The sequence below is a fragment of the Molossus molossus genome, unplaced genomic scaffold (genome assembly GCF_014108415.1).
Source record: "Molossus molossus isolate mMolMol1 unplaced genomic scaffold, mMolMol1.p scaffold_m16_p_15, whole genome shotgun sequence".
Taxonomy (NCBI): Eukaryota; Metazoa; Chordata; class Mammalia; order Chiroptera; family Molossidae; genus Molossus; species Molossus molossus.
In genome coordinates this window covers 34984919-35012019 of record NW_023425350.1, presented here as the reverse complement: position 1 = coordinate 35012019, position 27101 = coordinate 34984919, and the positions used below count along the sequence as shown (strand labels likewise).

The following is a 27101-nucleotide window of genomic DNA, read 5'->3' as shown; positions in this document are numbered from 1 at the left end:
AATGGTGCCAAATTACAATAAGTGTATTGTTTTTTTATTGCTTCAATATGTGATAATTGTGTGAAGGGCAGACTTTTAAGACTTGAGAAATAAATTACTGAATGTATCCCTAAGTATTCTTCCTGCTCACTAATTTTATGACCGAATACAGGTCATTTGTTGGATTTTTTTTCCCTTGGTAAAAATGATCATCATCTTGCCCATTAGCATCCACCAGGTGCTTGAAAACAAAAAAAAGGCAACATGATAGATGAAATTCATTTAGTGTGTAGAGTACTGTCATGTAACTCAGGAGAAAACATGTTTTTCTACCCTCTGGTGGGAAAGGTTTAATGGCATTTCAAATGGTACTGTTCATCCACCAGAGAAGAGGTACTATGATGATTTAACTGTATCTATAAAGGATTTTAAATTCTTTGCCAAAAACACATGAACACATACAAAGAAACAAAGAAACAGAGGGCTATGGTGTTGGTTAACAGGTGCAAGATTACCTTAGGGTAAGAATTAATAAGCTTTGGACTACTGATTTGAGCCTGGTCTTTCTCAACTAGGACAACAGAAAATGATACCAGTTATGCTTTCACTGTTGCTCATATTTTCACAACTGAATTTGACTGTTGGAATAGAATAATGAATCCCTTTTTGGATCTGAGTCGTATTTGTGACAATAGAACCTACCAAGGCTCATAATCATTCCAGCTTGGAATGATTTCGTTCTTGTAAGTAGGAATTACCTTAACATGTATTCACAAAACAAATCAGCCAGGGTGGTTTTTGCTTAATAACATTTAACCCAACCTTTCTAATAGTAACTGCAGTGATTATAGATTTTAGACTGAGAAGACCTCAGTAATTACTAGGTTTTAATAAACCTTGGACTCATTTTAGACCATCATTTCGGTAGATTTTGTATTGTATTGATTTTGGATGGAGTTGCTAGACCAGTTGTGTGGGAATATATCTTCAGGAAATCAAAATGTTAACTGTTAACAATGCTCAGCCAATATTCTATTTATGTTTTTCTCTGCATTTGTGTCTTAATTTTCTATAATCATAGAAAGAATTACTACATGAAATAAAATATCCTCTACTAATCACTTTACAATCATGAAATATAATGAACCATTCTATATAATTCGTGTTTAAAGTCAAATAAAAAAGAAACAAAATATCAACTCCAAATTATCTGCTACAGCGCCTCTCTGATAAACATGCCTTTTTCCTTCATGCTGATGTTAGCTAAACAATTTCGTGTATGCTGGGACCAAATTCAAGGTTAGTGGCAGCTTTATTGGAGCGATATTTTAGCTTTAGAGAATAAAGTTGGAAATGACTATACAGATTACCCGGAACAACCTCCTTATTTTCAGAAAAGGAAAACGAGGATTATTGGATAGTTGCAATAACTTTGGCAAAGTCAGAGTAACGAGTTCGGAATAGACCCGTACTTTTCCAATTCAAGGTTGAATGCTTCCACATTACACAATGGCTTTTTAACAGTCTTCATTTGTAATCTTATTTTCACTCATTTTAACAGAACAGGTCGACTTTACTAATGAATTCTGAGTGCAGACATTGTTCTAGTGGGAGAGGTAAATATCTGATTGATGTAAAAAAGTTATTATATTTTTACATATATTTATGTTGTTAACAGTTTTTCAAAATCTGTTTTGAGACTGAATTTGCTGCATTTTTTGTTTGTTTGTTTGTTTGCTTTAACATTGAATACACGCATCCCTTAGATAATAGCTTAGGACACATTATGGTTCCATGGGTGTATGTATGTCTTGTGACCAGTCTGTGGAGGCTTCTCCATGTCAGCACATTCCCTCCATTTCAACAGCATTTTATCCTGTGTCAACTTTACATTCCATTGGCCGGAAAGTGATCTTGCTGCTTTCAGAAGCATCATGGGGGACCTTTAATTTTTGCCATCTTTCAGTTTAACTCCAGGAAAAATGAACCTCTCTGGGCTAACTTTGGAGGCTTTCCTATCACATAACGTTGTTAAGCAAAATCTGCAGAAGATATTAAATATTTTGAGTTAATGCATATGACTTCGTTTATAGGGCCACGTTTGGTCTGGAGTAATGTGTATGTAACGCCCCTGGATATCTTTGGAAAGTCTGCATCCTTTGTGGCTTCAGCGTAGGGGCGGCTTCTGGAATATAAATGTCCAAAGCTTTGCAGATTTGAAGAAAGAGTTAATAGTTTAATTAGCAGTCTGGCTGTCTCCTCCATGTCCTGAAATCAATCTGGGGGAAAAAGTTGAAAAGATTCAGTAAAGCCCATCAAATCTTTTTGAGGGTTTTTTTTTTTTTCTTTTTTGTTAATTGAAAAGAAGGAAGATTGTACAAAATTCATTAACCACATATTCCCAGTTGGAGCCCCAATTTAACCTACCTCAAAATTGAATCTGTACTTTGGAGCGGCCATCGAGGAATAGGAAAAGAGACTGATCTCCCGAGGATCCCGAGCGTCTCGTGTCTACAAGTCAGTTTTGTCTGGCTGACACCTCGGCTACAAATCCACGGCTTTAATGGATGTGCGCAAGTTCTCGTGCATCTCGATTAGCACTGCTCTCATATTTCTTTCTTTTCAGGAATTTTATTTCCTCAGGTTAGGTCTGTGACTGGTCTTATTTCAACTATGCAAAGATGCTTCTTTCCAAGAAAATGCTGGAACTCCTTTTGCCACTGGTGTTTGCTATGCACGAAAGTGGTGACAGGAATGTGGCTCTTTTCGGCGTCCCTTACATTCCCTACCCCTGAGGAGCATGGTTGGATCCCACAGAACAGTAGGCTCCAGGACGAGTTGCCTGTACCTCTTGAAGCAAGTTCTAGTGTGTCCTACGTCTCACTGAAGGGACAACATGAACGCTTCTGCAAGATGCAGACTCTCAAGTTGGTCCCATTCACATTGTTACCCCCATGGAGTTGCATGTTTAATATGAGAATTTTCTAGGATATAACAAGCATATGGCTTGTTCTGACGAAATCAGTGTACTGTGACAATTTCCTGACAGCCAGGAAATAATGGTTTTTGAGGAAGATTTGTGTGTGTTTTTTCTAATTTGCCTAAGGGCATCAAATGGATCATGCTCACTTGTTCTAGGAGACAAAGGGTCTAATCATTAAAATTATGTTAATGACACAGGATGTTCAACTAAATTTGTTCTTTAGGAAAAGAGTTTACAATATTTAATAATGAGGGTCAAAGGAGCTGAGAATGTATACAGAGCATATCTTTCAAAAGCAGTGGATTCTATCACTGCTGCCCTCTTTCCACCGTTCAAAGGTGCTAAGAAAATGCACATTAATTCAACTTCATCTACAGATGCAGGGACCTAAGCTTAAGCTCAACAGTTTTGTGACATTTGATCTTATGGCTCATCTATGTAGCATAACTGGGAAACCGGTACATTGTTACTTACTAAAATGCTCTCAAAGCAGAACACAGTTCATACATTTTTGATGAGCAGAGGAAGCATGTCAACTAGGCACAATAAGTTAACCAAGCAATTGCATGCAGACCACCAAACAGCAATCAAGCAAAAGAAATGCTAGGACAGTACTGTACAGTTAAACCTTTTCCATAAAGCAATTTCTGAAAGTTATTGGCAGAAAGAGAAAGCTGCAAATGTTCAGATGACAAATGTAGCCCATTCAGGTGGGTGTTGTGGAAAGGTCTTATCAAAAGCCAAGGATTACATCTGGAGAATATTTTAAAGAAGATGAGGAGATACAAGTTAGCTGTGTCTTGCAAAAATTACTTTAAAAGGTCTTATTAAAAGCTAAGCATTACATCTGGAGAATATTTTAAAGGTGATGAGGAGATACAGGTTAGCTGTGTCTTGCAAAAATTGTTTTAAAAAAAGTGCAGATAATGGTTTTCATTAGAACACCCCTTCTAACTTATGTTTGATCCATTAGTAGGATACTGAAAAATGTCTGCCATGCACACACCAGTGTGCTAAGTACTACAGGACTATCATGATGACGTAGTATTCTCATATGGAAGATGAATAAATGTATCCATATAAAAATCATTGTATTCCTAACTCTTCCATTTCTCCTCTGATGCTGTCTATCTCAGTGAATGAATGACACAGTATCTACTCACTTTCCAGGTCATGCACCTAGAAGTGACCTATGATTTCTTATTTTTCTCCTCTAAATTCAGTCATCAAAAGTTCTTACCGCATTACCTCCCATATACGTTTTACACCTGTCTACTTCTTTTCATAGGTCATGATAGTTTATTATTAATTTTGTGAAATAACCTTCTGCTGGGCCTTCTTGCCCTAGCTCCTCCCCCATGCCATTTTCCACATAGAAGCCTTGATACAATTCAAAACTGCTCATTTCATTTTCTCAATGAAAATCCTCCACATGGATCCCCTTTATTTTAGCATAAGACCCTTCCTCCTTGGCCTGTTCTGTTTAACATGTTGAAGATTATCTGGGAAGAGTATGGGCAGAAGATAGTAAAAAGTATGGTAACTGATTTCTCCCAGATGGGTGATCAGTCTACTTGTAGAAGGGACGTCACTGTTGTTCATTTCCCTACATGCTTGTTTCAGCAAGCTATCACCTCTTCATGGGCACAGAAACACTTGGTCAGCTTATTGGTGAACGCCCTATAAAATTACAGTAGAAATTGTCCTTTCCTGTTCTGAATGCATCCCATACATCTTACTCATGGGTACAGGCATTGTGGGTTTTATGATTTCATGTCATTAATGGGATTGAGTGGGAAAATTATCTGTGTTATTTTGGGAAGCTACATCTTAAAATGTATAGTATAGTATGTGGAGGATGCATGCTGTTTACCAAGTAGATAAGGACATGGTAAGTGAACATGAAAATAACTGTTGGTTACAAATACTAAAATGACAGAAGAAAAAAAAAATGCTTGACCATTTCTTGATACCACAATCTTTACATTGCTTGAAGAAACAGTAACATCTTGTAGAAAAAAGTTTCATGTTTCTGTCCTTAAAATGTGCCCTTTAGAATTATTTTAGATGTTTATTTGCATAAGAATAAATGAAATTCCAGCTTTAGAAATTGTCTTTGTTTAGAGCCTGCTTATTTTAGTTTGGGATGAGTCTGAATTTGAGGAACAACAAAAGAGACTTATTTTAGGCTATTCATCAAGGGAAGGGCTATTCTTTGGTTTTTCATTTGTTCTGCTTTGTTATTTTAACTTATCTGTCCCCCGTATGATATTGGTTATCTAAAGGCTCGCCTTCTCTGATCAGCAAACATGCCATTTTATTTTCTTTCCTGAGATTATATTATGTATAATAATATACATATATATGTAATCATATACATTTATGTATACTCTAAATTAACATATATGTACAGCAACAGAAAATTAAGATTTCTTTTATTCCAAAGTTGACATTTGAAGAGAAAAAAAGAAGCAGCAACTAGATTTTTTTGACTAATGTTTTTTCTTAGCAATCTCTATTTACAGAACTTTGATTATACCTTCTAAGTTATAGTCCTTTTCAAGATAATGAGAAAAACTGATGACATACAGATTTAAGCACATTACGCTTCCCCCAAATTTTCCATTAATTAAGTCTTTTGTTATATATATACTACAAATATATTTGATTCTAAAACATCAAATAAAAATAAAGATATCATTAAAATAGTTTTGGATATTACGTATTATATTTTGTTCAGCACATCAAAAGTTGTTATATGTCTGTAAAGGACCTCATGGTGTTATTCTAGGCTCTGAGTTAAAAACATACAGAACCAAGAGAAGAAGTTATTATCCTCAAGATAGAATATTAGAGACAAACAATATAAAACCAATATAAAATAAAATAGATAAAATGACTATTGATAATTATACACTTGTTTCTTGCTGCTGCTATTTTCAGTAAGTGGAGATAAAATGCTCTAGAAGTTGTATCTCCTATAATACACTCTAGGTGAGTGTTCTTTACAGTGTTTCTATAAAATATTATTTAGCATTTTGGTTACTGTATAAAATATCTCTAAATAAAATGTCTTCAAATTTCTTACTACTAAGCTTCCATGATAACACTTTACTTTCAGTGAGAAGTAGGGATTTTTCTTTGAGAATGAGGATGAAATAGGGAAAAGAAATTGAACTCAAGTCCACTGAAACTTGAGGCAGGAGACTTTTTAAGCTCTGGGGTGACCTGGTGGAAAACTCCTGGAAGACACTGCCAGTGGAGGAAGGTTGCCCAGTGTGATCAAGTCCTCTGTGTTTGCTAATTGGTGCTTCTCCAAGTTTGGCTTCACTCCCACAAAGACTGGGAGAGAGGGGCACTATCTTCCTTGATGATAACATTTCAAGAAGATGACTAGCAGGCCTTTGAGAAAGACATTCCTGAGTTATAAAATTGTCCAGAAGCTGGGAGAGTATTCATACCTCAAAGATAGAATTTACAATAAGTTTTCTAAAGTAAATAGTCTATATTCAAACCAAGCGGTCAGTAGGGGTCAATTAATTGCACTTAGCTGTAGGGTCATAGAAAACATCCTTACTATAATGTGTGCCATTTTGTTTTTATAAGGGAGAAACTAATTTGAGAATGGGGTAGACCCCACTCCCCATAGAATCTGCCTGAGTGAGTGATAGTGACTCACTGAGTGACTATAAGAAGGGTAATTGATTATTACTGCTCTCTGTGGAAGGTTTTGATAAGAAAAGTTTTACATTACTTTGTGACCATAACAAATTATTATACCTCCGTGAATACCAATTTCTTTTAAATTTGTAAGACAGATAATTATAGTTTCCCTATCAAATTTATTTGACTACCATGAGAATAAGAAATACATGAAATGTATGTCATTTTGTTTTAAAGCCTATATAAACATTCTTTGATATACAAATGAGACCCCAAAATGCACAGATATGTATAACATGTAAGTTATTTTCTCAAAGAGTAGTTACAGTTCAAGGTAGGAAGTGCATTTCTTAACCCATGGTATCCATCTCGATGTCTAAGGCAATGTCTTAGTTTCTGTCATCAATCAGAAAGAAGAAAGAGGAACTTGAGCAGGGAAGTGCAGATACATTTCAGGGCCTGAACTGAAAACATCAGACATCATTATTGGCCGTGTATCCCTGGTGAGAACTTAGTCACATGGTCCCATCAGGCTTCAAGGGAGAATGGGAAATGTAGGCTCTGGTTGGACAACAGTGTGCCCATCTTACATGTGATTCAGCTACACTGTGTGCCCTGTTAAGAGTTCTGTTATTAAAGAAGGTGAAGTGGATAGCAGTGAACATCAGCAGTCTCCACCACAAACAGAAATGAAAGAATGATCAAGACAATAGAATTTCTTAAAAGAGACAAGTTGTGCCTGGCCAGTATGGCTCAGTGATTGAGCATCAACTCACACACCAAGAGGTTGTCGATTCGATTCCCGGTCAGGGCATAGGCCCAAGTTGTGGGTCAAATCCCTGTGGGGGGGGGGGAGGGAGGGCATGCAGAAGGCGGCCAATCGATGTTCTCTCTCATTGATGTTTCCCTCTCTCTCTCTCTCTCCCTCTCCCTTCCTCTCTCTAAAATCAATAAAGATTTTAAAAAATTATTTTTTGTTAAAGGGACAAGTTGAATAGTACCAAATCACTCAGACAATGCAGTGGGTTAATAAAATACCAAAATTTAGTCAAATTTATACCTAGTTCATTCTCAGGAAACAAAGAATTCCCACTTTTTCTCGGGTCTTATTTTGGTAATGCCTTGTAGTGTCTGATATGCACAGTTGTGTTGGTAATGTCCAAACAATATTTATGAAATTATATTTCAGGTAAAACCCATGTAGCCAACTGACTATTATTTTAATGCTACACATGTTTTATAGGTTCCATGTTTGGTACATGGTTTGTGAACCTAGTAGCATCATTTGTCTCAGTATATTGCTGAATTTTCAGAACTCTCTCTCTGTTATGTTTTAATTCTTGCAAATTGCTTGCCAATTTAATACGAGCTGCATCTAAACAGTAAGTAATTGCTTATGATAATGAGTGCAAACTAATTTGCTAGAATATGTTAATATTCACAAAGCACTGTTATACTGCCTGCTGTTCCAAAAATACTGCTCTCTTGGTTAAATGTAGCTTTTAGATGGCATTATTGTTACACATTCGACTAAAATAATCACTTCAATAGTATCTACCCAAAAGTTATATGACTATGACTTCAAAATGCCAAAAAAGGAACAGAAAGACATGCCATTCTTTGATAAATGATTTAGAATATTCAAGGGAAAAAAAGAAATCACATGCTTAACAATGAATTCTAATTAGTGATTGATAATAGTAAGCAGATTATACTGAGTTAGAAATGGCCTCTTTTTTTCCCACAAGAATCATAAAACTTAATTTTAAGGACTTCAAAGGCAGATGGCAGGCAAGTTCACTTGAATACAATGACCAATTTAAAATGACTTAAGCTTTTTTTTTTTATTCTCACCCCAGGACATTTTTTTGCATTTATCTTCAGATAGAGCAGGAGGGAGAGGGGGAGGAAGAGAGAGAGAGAAACATTGATGCGAGAGAGACACAATGAATGATTGCCACCCACATGACCCCAACTGGGGCCGGGGACAAACTGCAACTGAGGTACATGCCCTTAGTGGAACTGAACCCGGGACTCTCTGGTCTGGGGGCCGAAGCTCTAATCTCTGAGCCAAACCAGCCTGGGTAAAATGACTTAAACTTTTAAGGACAGTCCAAGATCTGGGTGTTCTGCAAGTTTGAATCCTACCTCACCCCTTAATAATGCCCTTCCCTCTGTCCTGTGGGTCTTTTGCAGTTATTTCCAGAGCTGCTATTTGAAGATGCTAGAGCTCAAAGATTTATGTTTCAAAACTGAGGGTCTTTTGAAATTAGGGACCTGAGTGCTCAAGGATCTGAGGTGGAGATTGAAGCCACTTTGAAATTTTAGTCTAGGGAGATAGAATTTTATGAACCAAATACACAAGAAGAAAGGTTGGACACTTCCCTGCCCCAGGACTGATTTGGCACTTTAATCCACCCCTCTAATGCACAGCCCTTTCAACTTCAAAAATGGCTCACACAGAGTTATTTATATATCTTATGGGTGGTGACATAGAAAGAACTCTGTAGAAAACCAATTTTTTTCCCTCCATTTTCAAAATTCATGTCTTTGTTGCATTCCATTGGCTAAATATCTTCATGGGTTAAAAAAAAAAAAAAAAATCTTCCATTTTTGGATTTTAAATCTTACAAATGCCCACAATTGCTTGTCAAAGCAAGTGATCTAACTTCCCAATATTTTTCTTCTTGAAACTTTTATTATGAAAGTATGTGGATTGATATCTCTCAGAATTGACTGAATTTTATTCTTACCGTTATCTTCATAAGCTTTTTCAGAGAGTCTGAGATAAGAAATGAATAAACAAACAAACCAAAGGTACATATACTTTATTTTAATTTAGCTTGCTGTTAGAGTTACTTTTTCTACTAAGCATAGAGCAGGACTTAAATAAGAAGTGGTTTCTTTTCTGATAAAGATGGAATGAACACATTTGTGATAAGTAGCAAATATCACCAAGACACTTATTAAATACATTTTCTCTCTTATGACAATAATATCACATTTTTTCTACATTTGTAAAGTTATATGACTCTTTGTTAAAGAAAATTTACATTTCACAGAATTATAAATATACCAAGATACTGGAACTGATCTAATCTCTTTTTAACATTGATCTTGAACTGTCCTAATTTCTATTATATGATTTGTACTCTGTTATTTATGTAGAGATTTAATTCAAGAGACAAAATATAGGAAAAAGTGGTGTTTAAAATGTATTACTTTCTTTATTAATATAAATGAATCTACTTCCTATTTCTAGAGCCCATTTTGTGCTTCTGTGACTTTTCTTATCAAAATCCTTCCCACAAAAAATACATTTGCTCTTATTTTCCAGAACCATATTTAAAAAAAATTAGGGGTATTTTGAGAGACCAAGTGGATTCTCCAATTTGGTTGAAATAGAAGGATAGTTTGTTTGGAGGACATTTAAAGATAACATACAAATTTTTCACTTAATTTGGTAGAGAGTGGTTCAATCACTGAAGGTCTTTCTCTAAGAGTGATCACAACTACCATTTCAAAGAAACAATCTGATGTTAGTTTGTAAGGTAGATTTAGGTTAAGAAGGGACAAGAAGGTATAAGATAAGTAGGGATGAGATTTTATTCCAACATGTAAGATCGAAGGTGATATAATATGAACAATGGCTATAAGAATGAAAATACAGATATTCAAAAATTGACATCTAATTGGATGGGTAGTGATCCCTGTAGAAAAGCTATGTTCTAGAGCTATCCCATTCACATTTCTGTTTTCTCCAGGGTCTAGTGTGCTGCTTTCCACATAGAAATGCTTAATTAATTTCTATTGAGTGTATAGCTGTTTTTATTCTTGAATTTTGCTGTTGTACTGCCTTTGTATTCTCTTTCTCCTATCGTATTTGTCTGCCATTATCTCAGCATTGTGTTTTGTTTGCTTTTGTCAAAAATCCCAACTCCTTATTTTGAGTTAAAGTCTTTACCTACCACTTCACTAAAACCACCTGGCTTTCAATCTTTCAAGCAACCTATAAACTAATTTTACACTGGATTTTTAACATTATTATTAGGTTAGAAGAGTTATAAATTTTTCCTCTCCAATGACCACAGTTCTCTGTCTTTTGAGTCATCTAGTCATGACTTCTTGGTTTCCCTACAATTTGGGATAGTTCTTCAGTCTTTTTCTATCGTTCCTAATCTTGACTCGTTTGAAGAATGCTGCCATTTATTTTGTAGAATGTCTGTCTGCAACGTGTGTCTCTTGGATGTTTTCTTATGATTAGACTAAAGCTATGCATTTTTGTCAAAAACAGTATGGAAAGGATGCTGTGCTCTTCTCAGCACATTGTATTTGGAGAACCTGAATTTGATATGTTTCGTTTCTGGGGATAATTTCGATCACTTGGTTACAATACTGTCTCCTGGGTTTTTCTGAAGATTAATAAGGTCTTAAAGCCTAAGGACTAGCAGGCTATATCCTGTTCTTCCCTATAAAATATGGAGATCTTTGGGATAGGTTATTTAAGCCAACTGTCAGAACAGGTACTGGCTCTCTAATGTTCACCATTACCTGATGTATGCATCTCAAGTCTCTTCATCAGAGTTGTTCCTTACTCTGACATAATGAAATGGCAAATGGTGTTCATTAGAGAGTTTTATAGGCAGTCTATTTTCTCATCTCAGTTTGTTGTATTTGGTGAAATTCTTCAGATTTCTTATACAACTACAGTATTAATTCCATTTCATTAATGGACATAGACATGAAATTTGTTACATGAATCTGAGAATCAGGAGCCTTATGTTATTCATTGTTGTCATCAATATTCCTGAATTAGTCCAAGGAATGTATTAGGTCCTTGTTCATGATCAATAAATGAATAAAAGTACATGAGTTTCATGAAGACATCAAAAATGAAATCTTCTACTATCTTCAGTAGACCTACATCAAGATAGAAATTTCAATGAAAGACATCTCTGGTATATTATATAGTAGTTCACAAGTTAACAATAAGTTCTATAGATACAGAGGGAGAGAATGTAGCTTGGTTGGAATGAGAGTGGGAAGCAGGACTGAAGAAAACCAAGTGTGCATCAGAGAAGCATAAATCAACAAAAGCAAAAGTCACTTTTGGAGGAAAATTGTATTCCACTATGAATGCTTAGGTGATAGAGTTAGAGCTTAGTTTGAGTGACTTCTGAGTCAGACGCTAATATTCTATCCAGTTCCAGTATAACATAACTAGTAAACAGTTTTAGTTGCAGCCTGGTCAGGGAGAAAATGATAGATATAGCACATAGACCAGAAGGTGTTAAATGAGAGGAACTGAGATTAGGAAAAAAACAAAACAAAACATAAAAGCAAAACTTCAGTTCTCTGATGGCACTCTTATACACCAATGATAAACTTACAGAAAGAGAAACTAAAAAACAATCTCATTTACATTGCAGCAAAAAAAATTAAGATACCTAGGAATAAACTTAACCAAAGAAACAAAGGACCTATTCACAGAAAATTACAGGTCATTAAAAAAAGAAATAGAGGAAGATATAAAAAAATGGAAGCACATACCTTGTTCATGGATTGGAAGAATTAATATAATTAAAATGTTCATACTACCCAAAGCAATCTATAGATTTAATACAATCCCCATCAAAATACCAGTGACATACTTTACAGAACTAATATTTCAGAAGTTCATATGGAACCAAAAAAGACCTCGAATAGCCACAGCAATCTTGAAAAAGAAGAACAAAGTTAGAGGGATCACATTACCAGATTTCAGGTTATACTACAAAGCCACTATAATCAAAACAGCCTGGTACTGGCACAAGAACAGGCAGATAGACCAATGGAACAGAATAGAGAACCCAGAAATGGACCCAAGGCAATATGCTCAATTAATATTTGACAAAGCTGGCAAGAGCATACAGTGGAGTAAAGACAGCCTCTTTAATATATTATGTTGGGAAAATTGGACAGCTACATGCAAAAAAGGATACTAGACCATCAATTTACACCATACACAAGAATAAACTCAAAATGGATAAAAGACTTAAATGTGACTCATGAATCCATAAAAATCCTAGAAGAAAATGTAGGCAACAAAATTTTAGACATCATATGCAGCAGAATTTTCACTGATACATCACCTAAGGCAACAGAAACAAAGGAGAAAATGAACACATGGGACTACATCAAACTCAAAAACTTCTGTGCAGCAAAAGATACAAGCATCAAAATGGAAAGGCTACCCACTATCTGGGAGAGCATAATTGCCAATGATGTATCAGATAAGGGGTTAATTTTCAATATATATTGAGTGCTCATACAGCTCAACAAAAGGAAGACAAAGAACCCAATTAAAAAATGGGCAAAGGAACTAAATAGACACCTGTCCAAACAGGAGATACAAATGGCTAAGAGACATATGAAGAAATGCTCAACATTACTAATTATCAGAGAGATACAAATTAAAACAATAATGAGGTATCACCTCACACCTGTCAGAATGGCCGCCATCAACAAATCATCAAACAACAAGTGTTGGCAAGGGTGTGGAGAAAAGGGGACTCTAGTACACTGCTGGTGGGAATGCAGACTGGTGCAGCCACTATGGAAAACACTATGGTGTTACCTCAAAAAATTAAAAATTGAACTTCTATTTGACCTAGTGATCCCACTTGTAGGAATACACCCTAAGAAACCTAAAACACCAATCATAAAGAATATATGTATCCCCATGTTTGTAGCAGCACTATTTACAATAGCTAAGATCTGGAAACAGCCCAAATGTCCATCAGTAGACGAATGGATAAAAATGCTGTGATACATATACACAATGGAGTACTATGCAGCTGTAAGAAAGAAAGATCTCTTATCCTTTGAGACAACATGGAGAGTCCTGGAAAGTATCATCCTAAGTGAAACAAGCCAAACAGAGAAAGACAAATATCATATGATCTCACTTATTTGTGGAATATAATGAACATAATAGTCTGAGGAATGGGGTAGTCCCAGAGACGTGAAAGTGGGGTACAGACTGACAGTCCCCAGAAGAGGGGGTGGTAGGGGAGAGATAAACCACAGAACTTTTTAGCATGTATGCATGAACAATGAACATGGTCAACAAAGCTGGGGACAGGGCTGGGAGGGAGCGGGAGGTGGGAATCAGTGTGGAAAAAAGGAGAAACATCTGTAACAAAAATTAATTAATTAAAAAAAAAAAAACTGAAGCTCTCCACCTAAAATTATTATGAATTGTATTGTTTTTATGGTGGCCTCTATTTATTTTAAGTGTATAATGCAAATTGTTCAAAATAATCACATACAACTTGGTGTTCAGGGTTCAATTCCACTGGGAAGGGCCCGTTGTGGCATTGCTGTCAAAAGGCAAAAGGCCTTTGAGGTATAGAATAAAAGTGACTATGATATTAACAATAAAGATTTGTCTTCTGCATCTCTGTGTAGCAAATCTGAGGCCTCAGAGCGAGCTGAAGCCTTGGATGGCTTCCGAGGCAGATGCCTACAATAAAATGTTGCAAAGCCCTCACACCTTTTAAAAATTCAGGCTAGCCTCTGAAAATGTCAGAATGTGAATGAATCATTTCTGCTAAGTGTCCTTACAGAAGCTCTGAGTCTCCCCACACCACACAGTGTGAGTACTATTTGTGGTGTTCCGTACTAAATGTCTAGGATATGGGCAAGGTCCATCAGCCATGACTTCTCTTGCATTCTAAAGAATTATTGCACTTATTAAAGAGGAGCATGCTTGTCTTCAAAATAATTGATATGTTTTTCCATGTAGCATGTTCTTTCCATAAATGACAAAGTATGAAAATGTCAAATGTAAAAATGAAAAATATACATGATCTATTTTTAAATATATTATTCTTTCTAAGATCATAAGAATATAAAATGTATTACTAGAGACTGGAAAAAAAAATGGAATCTTTATTAGCAAAAGTTTTTTATTAGAGCAAAGTTTGGGGCCAATAGGCAAAGGAAAAAATTTTCTTACTTTCTCATTGACGTGCATAATTACTATTGAAATGATCTTTGAGAGAAACAATTCCTGACCTCATAGGCATCATGATAGCTTTTTTGCTATTCCATTTTCTTGATAGCTTTATTTTAATTAAAATTTCTTATTGAATAAGCACGCACCATTTTTTATTTTAAAGTGGTGTCTTGGCTGGGATAGAGCGGATTCTTGTGCAGGCTGGTGTAGTGGAGAGGATTTCTCTGTTCCAGGCCTCCCAGATTCCTGTGGAGTCCGAGTGGGTCAGCCTCCTTTGATCCCACTGAGAGTTTGGGAGACATGAATTGTTAATGCCTAGTGAGACCTCATGGAACCTGAGTGTCTAACAGTACGTCTGATTTGCATGGGGTTTGGGAATTTATACGAAAGAAGTCGAACCCAGTTCACGCATTGTGTAAGAGAACAGCATGTGTGCACTAACTCTTCAGTGTCGCTCTCAGGAAATTCCAGTGCATGAAAACGGGGTGCTCCCAATTCTGACATTTTTTCTCAGTTTGCATTTTATTTTATAAATAGTCGACAAACTTCTAAAATAAATTTAATACATGTTCTTAATTCCTAAGAGTCTAGGGTTCTGATGGAACATGCAACTTGCCATGTATGAAGAAACCTGTTGTTTCTTCTGTCTTGGATGTCACTGTGAGCTACTTCGATAAGGCTCTCAGTAACATTGAGGGCTGCCTCTTCTCAATCTTGATCATTGTTGTTACTACTTTTTAGAATTAGAGTTGCTTACGTAGTCTAGATAGGAACTCCTATTACTGATTCCATGCATCTCTCCTCTTAAAATGCCCACTTTCCCTGAGTTTTTAATGCTCCTATGAAAAAATTTAAATTAGGAAAGTAAATTGTGCCAAGTTTCATTAAATAATTCTTTACAGTCTCACAAAAAACATACAGAAGCAGCCTAAGCCAGTGTCGCTCAGTTGTTTGGAGCATCGTAGTGGGTTCAGTTCTGAGTCAGAGCACATACTCAACTTATGGGTTCAATCCCCCGTCAGGCCGTGTGCAGGAGGCAACTGATTGATATTTGTCTTTCTCTCTATCTCCCACTCTCCCTCTCCCTCTCCTTCTCCCGCTTCCTCTCTCTTAAAAAATTTTACAGAGAGAAAGACAATTAACTGTAATAAGTTGTTGTTTTATTGTACACATAGGGTTAATTTTTATTCATTTATTTTTTTAAGTTTCACCAGTTTAGATATTTTACCATAGTCTAAAGTTTATTTTTTTAATACAAGATGGTCTTCTCATTATCTTCACATTTCATGAACTTTAGTCAAAAGAACGCTTGCTTCTACATAGGTAAAGTTGTTCGGAAAATTAAAATTTAACAACAGCCTCTTGACAAGTTTGCAGAAAGAATAAAAGTTCCCCTTATTTATAGTTGTTTTTCTTTTAATCTCCATTTGACTGCCTGGCAAATTTTCACTGGAAAAGTGTTATATCCCTATTACATTTAATAGAATCATAATGGGCTAAATGTTTTATGTTGGCTACACGATGACATTTGAAGAATTATAGGCTTTCAGAAAAGAACCTTTTATTCATATACTTATGTATGAGTTAGAGGCTAATGTATTCAGAAGTTAATTATATTATTGTTCATGTAGCAGGGATCCAGAGCAACCAATAATCAAGCATACCTGGACATGCTTATTGGTTTTCTTTTTCAGAAAGTTTCAATCCATTTGGGGGAATATATTAGCTTTTTCAGGAACAAGTGAGGCTGAAGTGAACACTTTTAGGGAGGAGATGATTGGCAAAAAGAGAAGGTGGGAAAAGAGCCTTTTATGTAAATGTATGTTAAATAGAGTCTAAAAATAATTCTTATCATAATATTACAGGCAGTTCAAATATTAGAAATAAGAGCCCATGTGTAATTTTTACACATTTTTTTTTTGCAGTGAAAAGTATGTTGACACTGCTAAATTTGCATCTGATGGAGCCAGCTTTGTTAATCAATTCAGAGTGAAGAATATAGACTTGCTGCACTACTTTAATGTGGAGATTGCTGCAAACCACTTTAAGTTTGAGTCACCCACATATTCAGTGATGTGATGGATATCAAGGTTAATTTTCAATAAAACCATTAGTAGCCGTGGCACTGCTGTGTTAGTGCTAGCCATATTGAGACTTGCCTGAAGAATAACGGTGCCCTGGCTGGTGTGGTTCACTGGTTAGGGTATCGGCCCATGAACCAAAGGGTTGTGGGTTCGATTCCTGGTCAAGGGCACGTACCTAGGTTGTGAGTTTTATCCTTAGCCCTGTTTGGGGTGCGTGCATGAGGCAACCAATCGATGGGTCTCTCTCACGTCGATGTTTCTGTCTCTCTCTCTCTCTCCTCCCTTCCCACCCTCCCTTTCACTATCTCTAAGAAAAAGCAAAGGAAAAAAGTAACCTGGATTAACACAATAAAATATTAATAATATAATGGCAACACGTTCCTCCATGTTGATAAAAATGTGTGTAACTGATTAAAATGGACTGTTGCTGCACATTGAATTCACTTATATAATAAAATAAAATGTGTTTCTATAAAAATAAAAATTTTAAAATAATGCTAGATTGCAGTTCATTTTGTATAGACTTTTTTATTTAATGGTCACAGTGAGTTTTTTTGTATTGTGCTATAATTCTTCCCATCCTAGATGCTTTATGGTGATGAATGAGTATTCTTTTTCTCTTGAAAGCTCCCATTTGATAAAATTTAATATTCATCCTATTGTCAACTAGTAGTGAATGTAAATAATAATATAATGGGTTTATGTGAAAAAAGTGCTAATCCAAGGAATGAAATACTGAAAAGAGAAGTAAAAACTGGGGTGTAGGAAAGCCATTTCTAAAAAGGCATTTGGTTTGAACACAACTTTCAAATGAATCATACTTTTCTAAAGGCTCTCATATTAAAGTAAAACAATATTATTGCAATATTATTTAGTTTATATTTTCACAGACAGGCACACAGACACATCATCTATTTTCTTTCTCTAAAATGTATTGGGCACTTACTATAAGCCAGGAACGTGACTAAAGTGTTACTGTGCAATATCTCAGTTAATCCTGATAGAAACCCTATGAGATAATAGTGTTATTATCCCTATTGTTTTCCAGATAGGACACAGAAGATTTAGAGAGACTAAATAGCTTGATCAAGATCATATAGCTAGTAAATTATACAGTTGAAATTTGAACCCCGGTGTGCTTGAGTCCAGAGTTTACATTCTTAATGTCTTAATTATTCTACTTCAGTAAGTACATCATATCCTTTATTCAGAAAGATGCAATTTAAAGAAAGTAGATTTGGAAATTTTAGTCATCTGACCCAGTATGTTATATTGTTGGAATATTCTCAAGGTTACCAAAACAGAATATATGGCAATTTTCTGTCTTGATGGAAGGAGGGCTTTGAGGGCATAGAAATTTTGTAGTGTTTAATACAAAGTGATTTTTTGAAAATGAAAGCCAAGATGCTTATAGGGGTTGGTGAAGAGAACTGTGCTATGGCTGGGCATCTACTTCCTTTGCTCATCATGGAATCGTGCCTATGAGTATAGTTTAGTTTATTGCTGTGCATACAGAAGAAAAAGGAAGAGAGATTGCTTTTCAGATATATCTAGAGAAAAAGAGAGTAAAGGTAATTGCATGGTTTGGCACATGGTATCACAATTGGTTTTGCTTTGTTTTGGTGACACCTAAAGGACTGGAAAGTCATTGTAAGGAGGACAGAGTGGCTAATTGCAGGCTAGTTGCCAACTTGTAAGACTTATTGAAAAGGTTGAAATATGAGATTAAATCAAATCTTGAGTAATGGTATTTGTATGGTGACATTTATCTTGCTGAAAATATACACCTTTGAATTATTATCCTCAAGTTCTGTAACTGAGCAACTAAAACTCATCATCCCATAGTTTTGGGACGTACACCCTAAACCAAATGGCTTGTCACATTTACATGTAATTTCTTTCTTTTCTTTTTTTTTTTGAAAGCACTGTGAGGTGAAAGGACATATATGATCATGAGGTGCAAATGTCACTTTATGGATATGAGACATTAGAATATGATAACAGTTGGCCTTGATAAATTCAGACTGACATATCCAATTAACTTTTTTTTGACTGTCTTGTTATGATAACAGAAACATTTCTGTAATAAAATAAATAAATAAAAGATAGGAGTCAGACCCTGGATACTAGCTTTCCCACCAGCTCTGCCACATAACCAAGTTTACGACGTGAGATGATAAGTCAACCCTTCTGACTAAATGTCCTCAAATAGAACACGGGAGTCACGCTTGCCCTGCTTGCTTTCCATGCAGAAGGAGAGAGGAAATGAAAAATGGTCATGAAAGTCATTTGTAATGTTAAAAATATCACCACGTAATGTAAGATATTTGTAGCTTTACAATACTGCCTTTACTTGCACAAGTCTAGCAAACATCTGGATTCTTCGATCTGTTTCATATTGTCAAGTAGCATCTCTGGCTTTGAATATTTTTCTTAATTCACATGAACTACATAGTCATTAGAGAACAAAATTGCTTAAAAGGAAGAGAATAAAATTAAGTACCAGCACTCAGAGGGCACCACCACATTTTTTGGTTTAAAGAAATCTCCATGTTTAAATGTTCTTGTCCTATTTTTATCAGTGCTGGCTTTACTGAAACATTTAATACTGAATCAGCTGCAAAAATTACCAAGCAGAAAAATATTTATCAACTAGTGCTTGTTTATTAATATCCTGATGAACAAGCTTCTGATGATGCAGAACAATAATGGTCCTGCAGGCTCTGGCATTCCGGGCACACAAACCTGTATATTCTGTATTTTCTTTGCACGCAGACTAGTTCCTTTGAAATATAACTTACCTATTCTCACATGAGAGAGATAAACATATGTTTATTCTTTAGTATTCAAAAAATTTAATAGAGACATGTACAGCCTCTCTACCATTGCATTTTCACAAATTTCTGTTTTATCACTTTTACATTCAATATTATCCTGACACGCTTCTTGGGTCAGGTCTCTGTACCAAGGCGTTTTGAAACAATCAAGTACAATAGGCATATTGCAGAGTGCTTTGGAGTTTCTCAAGGTGGGGGAGGGAGAGAATTATGGAAATGTCTCAGACAGAACACAGAGTAAAGTTGGCTCCAGAATATAATAAAAGGAAAAATTGATATTATCTGTTCATTTAAATGTACATGAATGTGATATTGTCAACTTTATTCAATTGGTAAATTTGGTAATCATAGACATTTGATGGGTAGATCATCTGGAAAACATACCACTATAATACAGCTTTTACACATAAGCCTTACTCTTGATAGAAGCTATATTTCCATAAACACAAGACGCTTTGTGGCTCAGATTTTCATATTCACTCTGACTGCTTTCCTTTCCATGTTAAGCACATAGTAAGTACACAATAATTATGCAGTGGCCTTCTTTGTTGTTGGAAGGCTACACTCCCCTCTATCAATTGTATACTAAGTTTTTTTTCCTGCGATAACTAAATAACTATTTCTGTGGTCCCCTTTAGTGTGGAGGAAGATCTCCTCTCCATCATATATATATATATATATATCTTCACATGTCTCTTCCAAATAATCTGGCTGGAAGAATTCATTGCATTGCAAACAGTGAGATAGATTCCAGGGGAACAATGATAAACGATTTTAATGCACTGGATGCTTAGTAAACCTGTTTGAAAGCAAGACTATTTTAAAAGATTGATAATTTACTGGGATCACCACCATAAAGTAAAATTTGAACACTCACCAAATGTGGCTATGACATTATTCTTAGTGCTGTAAGACTAGTATTCACACACACACACACACACACACACACACACACACACACACATGAAGAACAGGTCTTTTCATGGTGCTGGGGAGTTTGACAGCTACTAGATGTTTCTTGTTAAATAAGACTTGACTACTATGGATGGGATCTATTATCTGTATTTTCTTGACATGACTACTGGGGCTTATGGTTGTTCATCCATTAGTTATCATCTGTCATATGTGAACAGACCCGTACCCTAGAAAAGTTGATTCGCGGTGTATTGGTTGCGATTTGCTTCACTGTGAAATGTGACCCTGTCACATCTGCATGCAGCCCTTGTTCCTAAAACAGGTTGATATATGTCTCTGCTCTGTTTGGAAGCATCCAAAGTCAATGTTTCCTACGAAACTATTTCTTAAAAACTGGCAGAAAGAAATAAAAACCCATTACATTCCATGCTTGTCCAAACTCAGTTGAAAAAAGGAGCCATCTCCCATTTGTTCTGAACACCTGCTGGGAGATTTAATGAGTATATTAAAAACTGAGCTGCCTTGATATTTCATTTAAAAAAAACCAAAACACCCTCTTTTCTATTTCTTGAGAATGTGTGATAAAAATCTGTTGTTTGCTTAGCCATTTTTTTTTAATTTGGCCATAGTATGAATGTAATACTTTGCTCATACGTCAACATAAACATGGGAAAGTGTGTACTTCACATATTTGGACTAATTGGCTTTGTTTTTTGTTTTCCAGCGGGGACAACATACATCTTTAGCAAAGGTGGTGGACAGATCACATATAAGTGGCCTCCGAATGACCGGCCAAGTACACGAGCAGACAGACTGGCCATAGGGTTCAGCACTGTTCAGAAGGAAGCCGTCCTGGTGCGAGTGGACAGTTCTTCTGGCCTGGGGGACTACCTAGAGCTGCACATAGTAAGTACTTTCAAAATAAGATTCAGCTTTTGTTTTTTACTGTTCGTTTTCGGTAAGTAACTTACAATTAGGTCTTTTGGAAGTTTCTGTCCCCAGAACCAGTGCTTTGATACAGAAAATATAAATACACTCTGGAGGTAATGAGACCTTGTACCAATTACTATTACTATTGTTAAAAGTGTTCTCTATAATAGAAAATATGGTGTTTTTATTTTAGGTGTGAATGCCTCTCAATTCTCTGTTCATGAATGTTTGTTTTCGGTGTGTTTTTAGTGACTTGGGGCAGACCTGACAAATTAATAAAATGAGTTATTGCCTTGTAGACACTATTCCATCTGGCTGGAGGCAGGGCGTTGTGACACTGGTGACATCCAAAGGTCTGGATCCAGTGTCCTTATTTGTTTTCTAACCTGGAAAATCTGTTGTCTGAAGTTACATGCAATGGATGGGAGAAAAGGAAACTTTAAAGATATTTGGGGCTATGAAATTAAATGCCAAAAACATTGTTTCTGTGCAGTCTTATAGTCATTTTAATACATAAGCATCAAGCACATACAATGGACTCTTGCCATTTTATCCTGGGACCATACCCTTTTCTCCAAACTCTAAGCCTCCCATAAGAATTTAGTCAGCACATAGTAGATAACAAATAATAGTTTATAAATGAGAAGCTTTCTTTACCTTTTAAAGTTGCCGTAACCAACCGTAGCTTGGGACCTCGTCCCTATATCTCTTCATTCAGTTACCAATTTGTGTGGCTCATTTCATCCCCTCATTTCCCTGCAGTCTTTGCAAAGAAACACATGCAGGCATTTGTTGTTTAGAGGTGTTAGTGTTTTACTGATATATTAAAATAAAAACCGTAAGAAGGTATCATATATGTTAACACTGTTAAGGGTTTTTATCATTAAAGCTCTTGGTCTAAAGTCTTCTGGAAGGTTCCAGCAGCATATAAATCTCTCCATTTTCTTTGATCCTTGAGGTATAGTTTATCCCTTCTGCCTCATATGATCATGTAAGTTTGTTTTGTTCTGTTTTTGTCTATCCCTATAAGTTCTCCCTTTACTAGTACCAGTGTCTGAAAGGACATCTCATTAGGTCAACATGTTTCTTCCTGTTAGGAACTGGCCTTCAGGTACCCATCCTAAAATGATTAGGAAAATCACCAAACACCAAAATATGTCATCACAGACATCTATAGGGCCTTCATTTTCAATGTTTTACTCATTTATTTACTTCTAAAATTTTTATTGATTAATTACAGTTGACTTCAATATTATCTCAGTTTCAGGTATATAGCATAGTGAGTAGACATTTATGTAACTTACCAGGTGATCACCCCAATAGTGTTTTACCCACCTGACACCATATACAGTTATTGTAATATGATGACTATATATCCTATTCTGTAATTTACATCCTCATGACTATTTTGTAACTGCCATTTTGTACTTCTTAATCCCTTCACCTTTTCACCCAGTCCCCAACACCCTCCCATCTGGCCACCATCAGTTTGTTCTCTGTATCTATGAGTTTGTTTATTTTCTTAAGCTTAGTTTTCCATTATATTTATAGAATTTCAAGTAAGCTGAGTAAGGGGTTTTCACTGACCACCATGAACTGAATTCATTGTTAATCTTGGAAACAACACTTCAGCATGACCATTATTGAACCGTCGTAAATTTTCTGCTGTAAATTTTCCATTCAAGATGCAGTTGTCAAAATGGAAACTGGGAAAGTAATTTCAGCTGCCTTTCAGCAAATATCTAACAATCAAAACTGAGAGCATCTGGATTTTTATGGCATCATAAATAAATGATCAGTCGAGATAAACTTAACTAGTGCAGTAAGGAATCTTGCTGTTTAGAGTAATCTCAACTTTCTAAATGTATTTGCTCCATTCTGATTTAAGAGCATTGCTACTTCCAAAAAATAAATAAATAAAAATGAGAACAAGAGCTTTTCCTACGGAAAGAAATTACTTATTGATCTATAACCAATTACACATTTATCCTGCGAAAAGGTTCTACAATGATCACTCTCAAATCATAAGGGGCCATGCTATTAAATTACTCAAACCACTGTTGTTTGTTTCATGGTCAAAGAGTTTTAGTCTACAAGACTGGGTATTTGGTTTCAATTCTGATCAAATGTGAGCTTAAAGTCCTTTTGTCCATAAAGGATTGACTTTCTAGGTATTCATACCAGCCTGTTAACTTCCGCAGCTCCTTTGCTGGCCTCCTTCTTTCTGAACCTCTTGCCTCAGTCTTGCCTAGCCATTCACTTTGAACTCAGTATTTGCCGCTACACACCCTTCTTCTTGAATTTGCAATCTCCAAACTCAACCTTGACCTGAGAGCATGTTCTTGATTGGGAAATAGAAAATAGATATTGGTCATCCTGGTTGGCTAGCCCTACTCAGTCCTGTATCAAGTACTAGTACCCAGTTTTAGTCCAAAGCTGGCCAACAAAAACTTTCTATCTCCCTCATTTTTCTCTCATTGCCTACAAGTGATGACTCAGCACATTAAATGGAGACAAGTTACTTATTTTCATGTTTTCAACATACCATCATAATAACACAAGGCCAGTGTTTTTCTTTTTCCTATGGAAGTTCACCTTTTTCCATAATGTTGGGTACCTAGAATAGGAAGAGAAAAAGCACTTAGATATTTAAAAGGGAGAGAGAGAGAGGTACAGAACAGAAAGAGAGAGAAAAGGAGAGACTGAGGAAGGGAGGGAGAAAGGATGAAAGGAGGAAGGGAAAGGGAAAGGGACAGGGACCAAAGCTGGTGCTTGCTGGTGGCAGAAGCAGAAATATTCTTAATAACGATACTTAGATTTGGGAATATTCAGAGGCTATTTTATAAGATTATTTAGATACCTTTGAATCTATTCTGATTTTCTCCAAATATGCTTTTTTAAAGATTGGGGATTTAAAAGGAAAACAGATTTGTAGAAGTATAGATTATTTAGTGTTGTTTTATTGTGTTTTATGAATATAACTGCCTTAAAAATTAAACTGATTGATATCATAGATGATATGTTTTAATTATAAAAGTTAGAAGTTTAAGTTATCTATTAAATTGCCAGAAAAATTTCTGTAGGTCAGCCAAGTATAAACCATGTACAGATTTTATTTAAAAATTTTATTTCTACCATCAACTAATAGAATTAACCAATAAGCTGAAAAGTTGATAGAATACATTCTAAGGTGCTCCAATCTTGCCAAAATGTGCAATGCCTTTTCAGTTATCTAACTTTTAAAATCTGATTGGCATATAAGGTCAAATGAAGATGTGAATATTTGACACTATTTATCGTCCTTTTGTTTTTTCAAAATGATGTTTGATTTTACTGGAAATATAATCATATTTAAATTTTGATTAACGATATGCTAGAAATATAATAACTTGGAATAAAAAATAATTTTTGACTCAGGTGTCCTAGTTTACACAGATTTTTTTGTTATATTAATATCGCTACTGCTACCCTCAGAGCCGTATGATACCACTCTTGAAATCTGAACGGTTTCTGAAGGAGAGTAGGAATGAGGACATGAAGTAAGAAACAATTAATTAGCATAGTGCTTAGAATACAAGTGCTCAATAAATGTTTTCTGAAATAATAAATGAAGTAATGAATTATATATTCAAAATATTATGGCTTAGGCTCAGTATAGACTCTCAATTCTTCAATAGTCAAAGTGAAGTTGCAGATGAAGTTTAATTTCTATATACCTCTGAGAAAGTCAGCTAACTTCTTGTTTATAATATAGAAAAAGTGTACCAACAGCTACAAAGTTGCGTATTTTATTGATGTTGTTTTCTGAATCTTTACCAAAGAAAAAATTGTGGTAATTGATTATCTAAAGAAAGTGTATGGTGAGAAAATTTTTTTGGATGAATAATTATCTTGCTTTAATAATCATTTTATTTATTGTAACTCACTTTTATCATCAATTGTTCTCGACTCATTTTATATCTGTCCATATTTCAAATAGAAATAAGCTTTCTGATGGCACAGGACATAATTTATAGTAATAATGATTAATAAGAAAAATAATATCATATAGAAATGTGGTGTTTCATTATTTAAATATATGCTGGAAGGCTGTCCAGAAATATTTTCTAAGCAACTAATGTGGCCCAAGTCTGTTAGGCCCTATGAATGCAAAAATAAACCAGCTAACTACTTAGTACTTATTTCAATAAATATCTGTTGGAAGAATGAATGGACAAGGCAGCTGGGATCCTGGTCACCAGGTAGCTTAGATAATGTATAGTAAATATACTTTGTCCCAAATGACTAGTTTTTCTTGATTATCCTCCATCGGGGTACAGCTGCATTTCTCCCTCTTGCTGTCTTAACTTTCTTATCTGCATAGTATTTGTAAAAACAGAGACAAATGATAGGTTTTTAAGATAAAGAATAGAAAGAGATTTAAATACATTTAAGTGTTATATACATTTAAATTAGTAATGCTGAGGATTATTAATCAATACCGAATAAAGTGATTTCTTAGAATCAGTCAACAAATCATTAAATTCATTTTTAAAATATTTTCTTAGCTCTATGTTGTTGTCACTCTAGAGAAAACAGCTATATTGCAGTCTGGTCATCTTAAGTGGAGGTTACTGCACCCCTCTCTGATTTGCGGAAGAAAGCCACTGCCAATGTGTGCTCACTCACTGCCGGAATATTAACATGGGTCTTGGTTCTGACCAGAGGAAATGTGTGGAGGTTGGAGGAGAGGATGAGTAAAAAGTGTTTTTTGAAATTCTTTCATCTTGAGAGCATGAAAGAGCATTGCAAATTGGATTAGTGAATTGTTATACATATTTGCCTTAAGTGTTTCTTCTTTGTACTTTGCTGAGCCGGAAGCCTTACTTTTACAACAAGCTCTTAATTGATTTTGATTTAGAAATACACCTTTTGATCAGTAGGTTTAGTTTAGACTAGAAGCATAGTGTATTTATAGTGAATATTATATAATGTCCCCAAATAACTTACCAATATTTGTGACATGTCAAATGTTTCTCATCTCTCTCTGCCTGTCTACATTTTATACTACTTATCTCACCTCTGTCAGATAATTACATTAAAAAATACCTTTTAAGGTCAAGAATTATACATGGGTGCACACCTCCATCAACAAGATAAACCCCAGTTATTCCCTCATAGGCTTTTCTTGAAGTTAAATTATGTTCCAAGGGAATTTTCTTTTCAACCAACAGATTTACATATTTTAAGAGTTCAACTTTGCCATATAATTTTTAGATTCAATCCTGTAAATCATATACAATAGATATATTTTTGAGTGCTTCTGTTTTCACTTTTTTTATTGTTGACAGTATTAACGTTTTATTTTCCTGATTCTTACATGAATTAGAGAACATGTGACCTCTTTGACTAGAATTTTAAAAGAAAGACTAAAATAACGTTTTTTCTCCATGTTTTGTAAAATTCTTGTCCATGTTTGTAACATATGAAGGGTACACATTATCTTTGGAGAAAATGGGAGAAGTGATTATTACATTTATGTTGGCTGAAGTGCTATATAGATACTTTGATACAGTCTATTTGAGAGAGGGGTGAGGTCAAGTGAATCAATACAAACTTCTAATTTCCCCTTGGAAGTTAATTAGTTTCTTATTTTCTAATCCTCCTTTGTTGCATCAGTCACTCTGAATTTGGTTTCTCAATTTCAAGAATTATTTTCTTTTCTGAAATGC

General features: G+C 35.2%; 1 protein-coding gene across 19 annotated transcripts in view; it reads left to right on the top strand.

Annotated features, from left to right (window-relative positions):
• NRXN1 (neurexin 1) overlaps nt 1–27101 on the top strand; it is a 1071251-nt gene that overhangs the window by 734941 nt on the left and 309209 nt on the right. For all 19 annotated transcript variants that reach the window (XM_036262501.1, XM_036262500.1, XM_036262498.1 and 16 more), the window contains one exon: nt 21185–21366. In XM_036262501.1, the coding sequence (XP_036118394.1) occupies nt 21185–21366 (182 nt within the window). The remainder of the gene's footprint in view (nt 1–21184; nt 21367–27101) is intronic.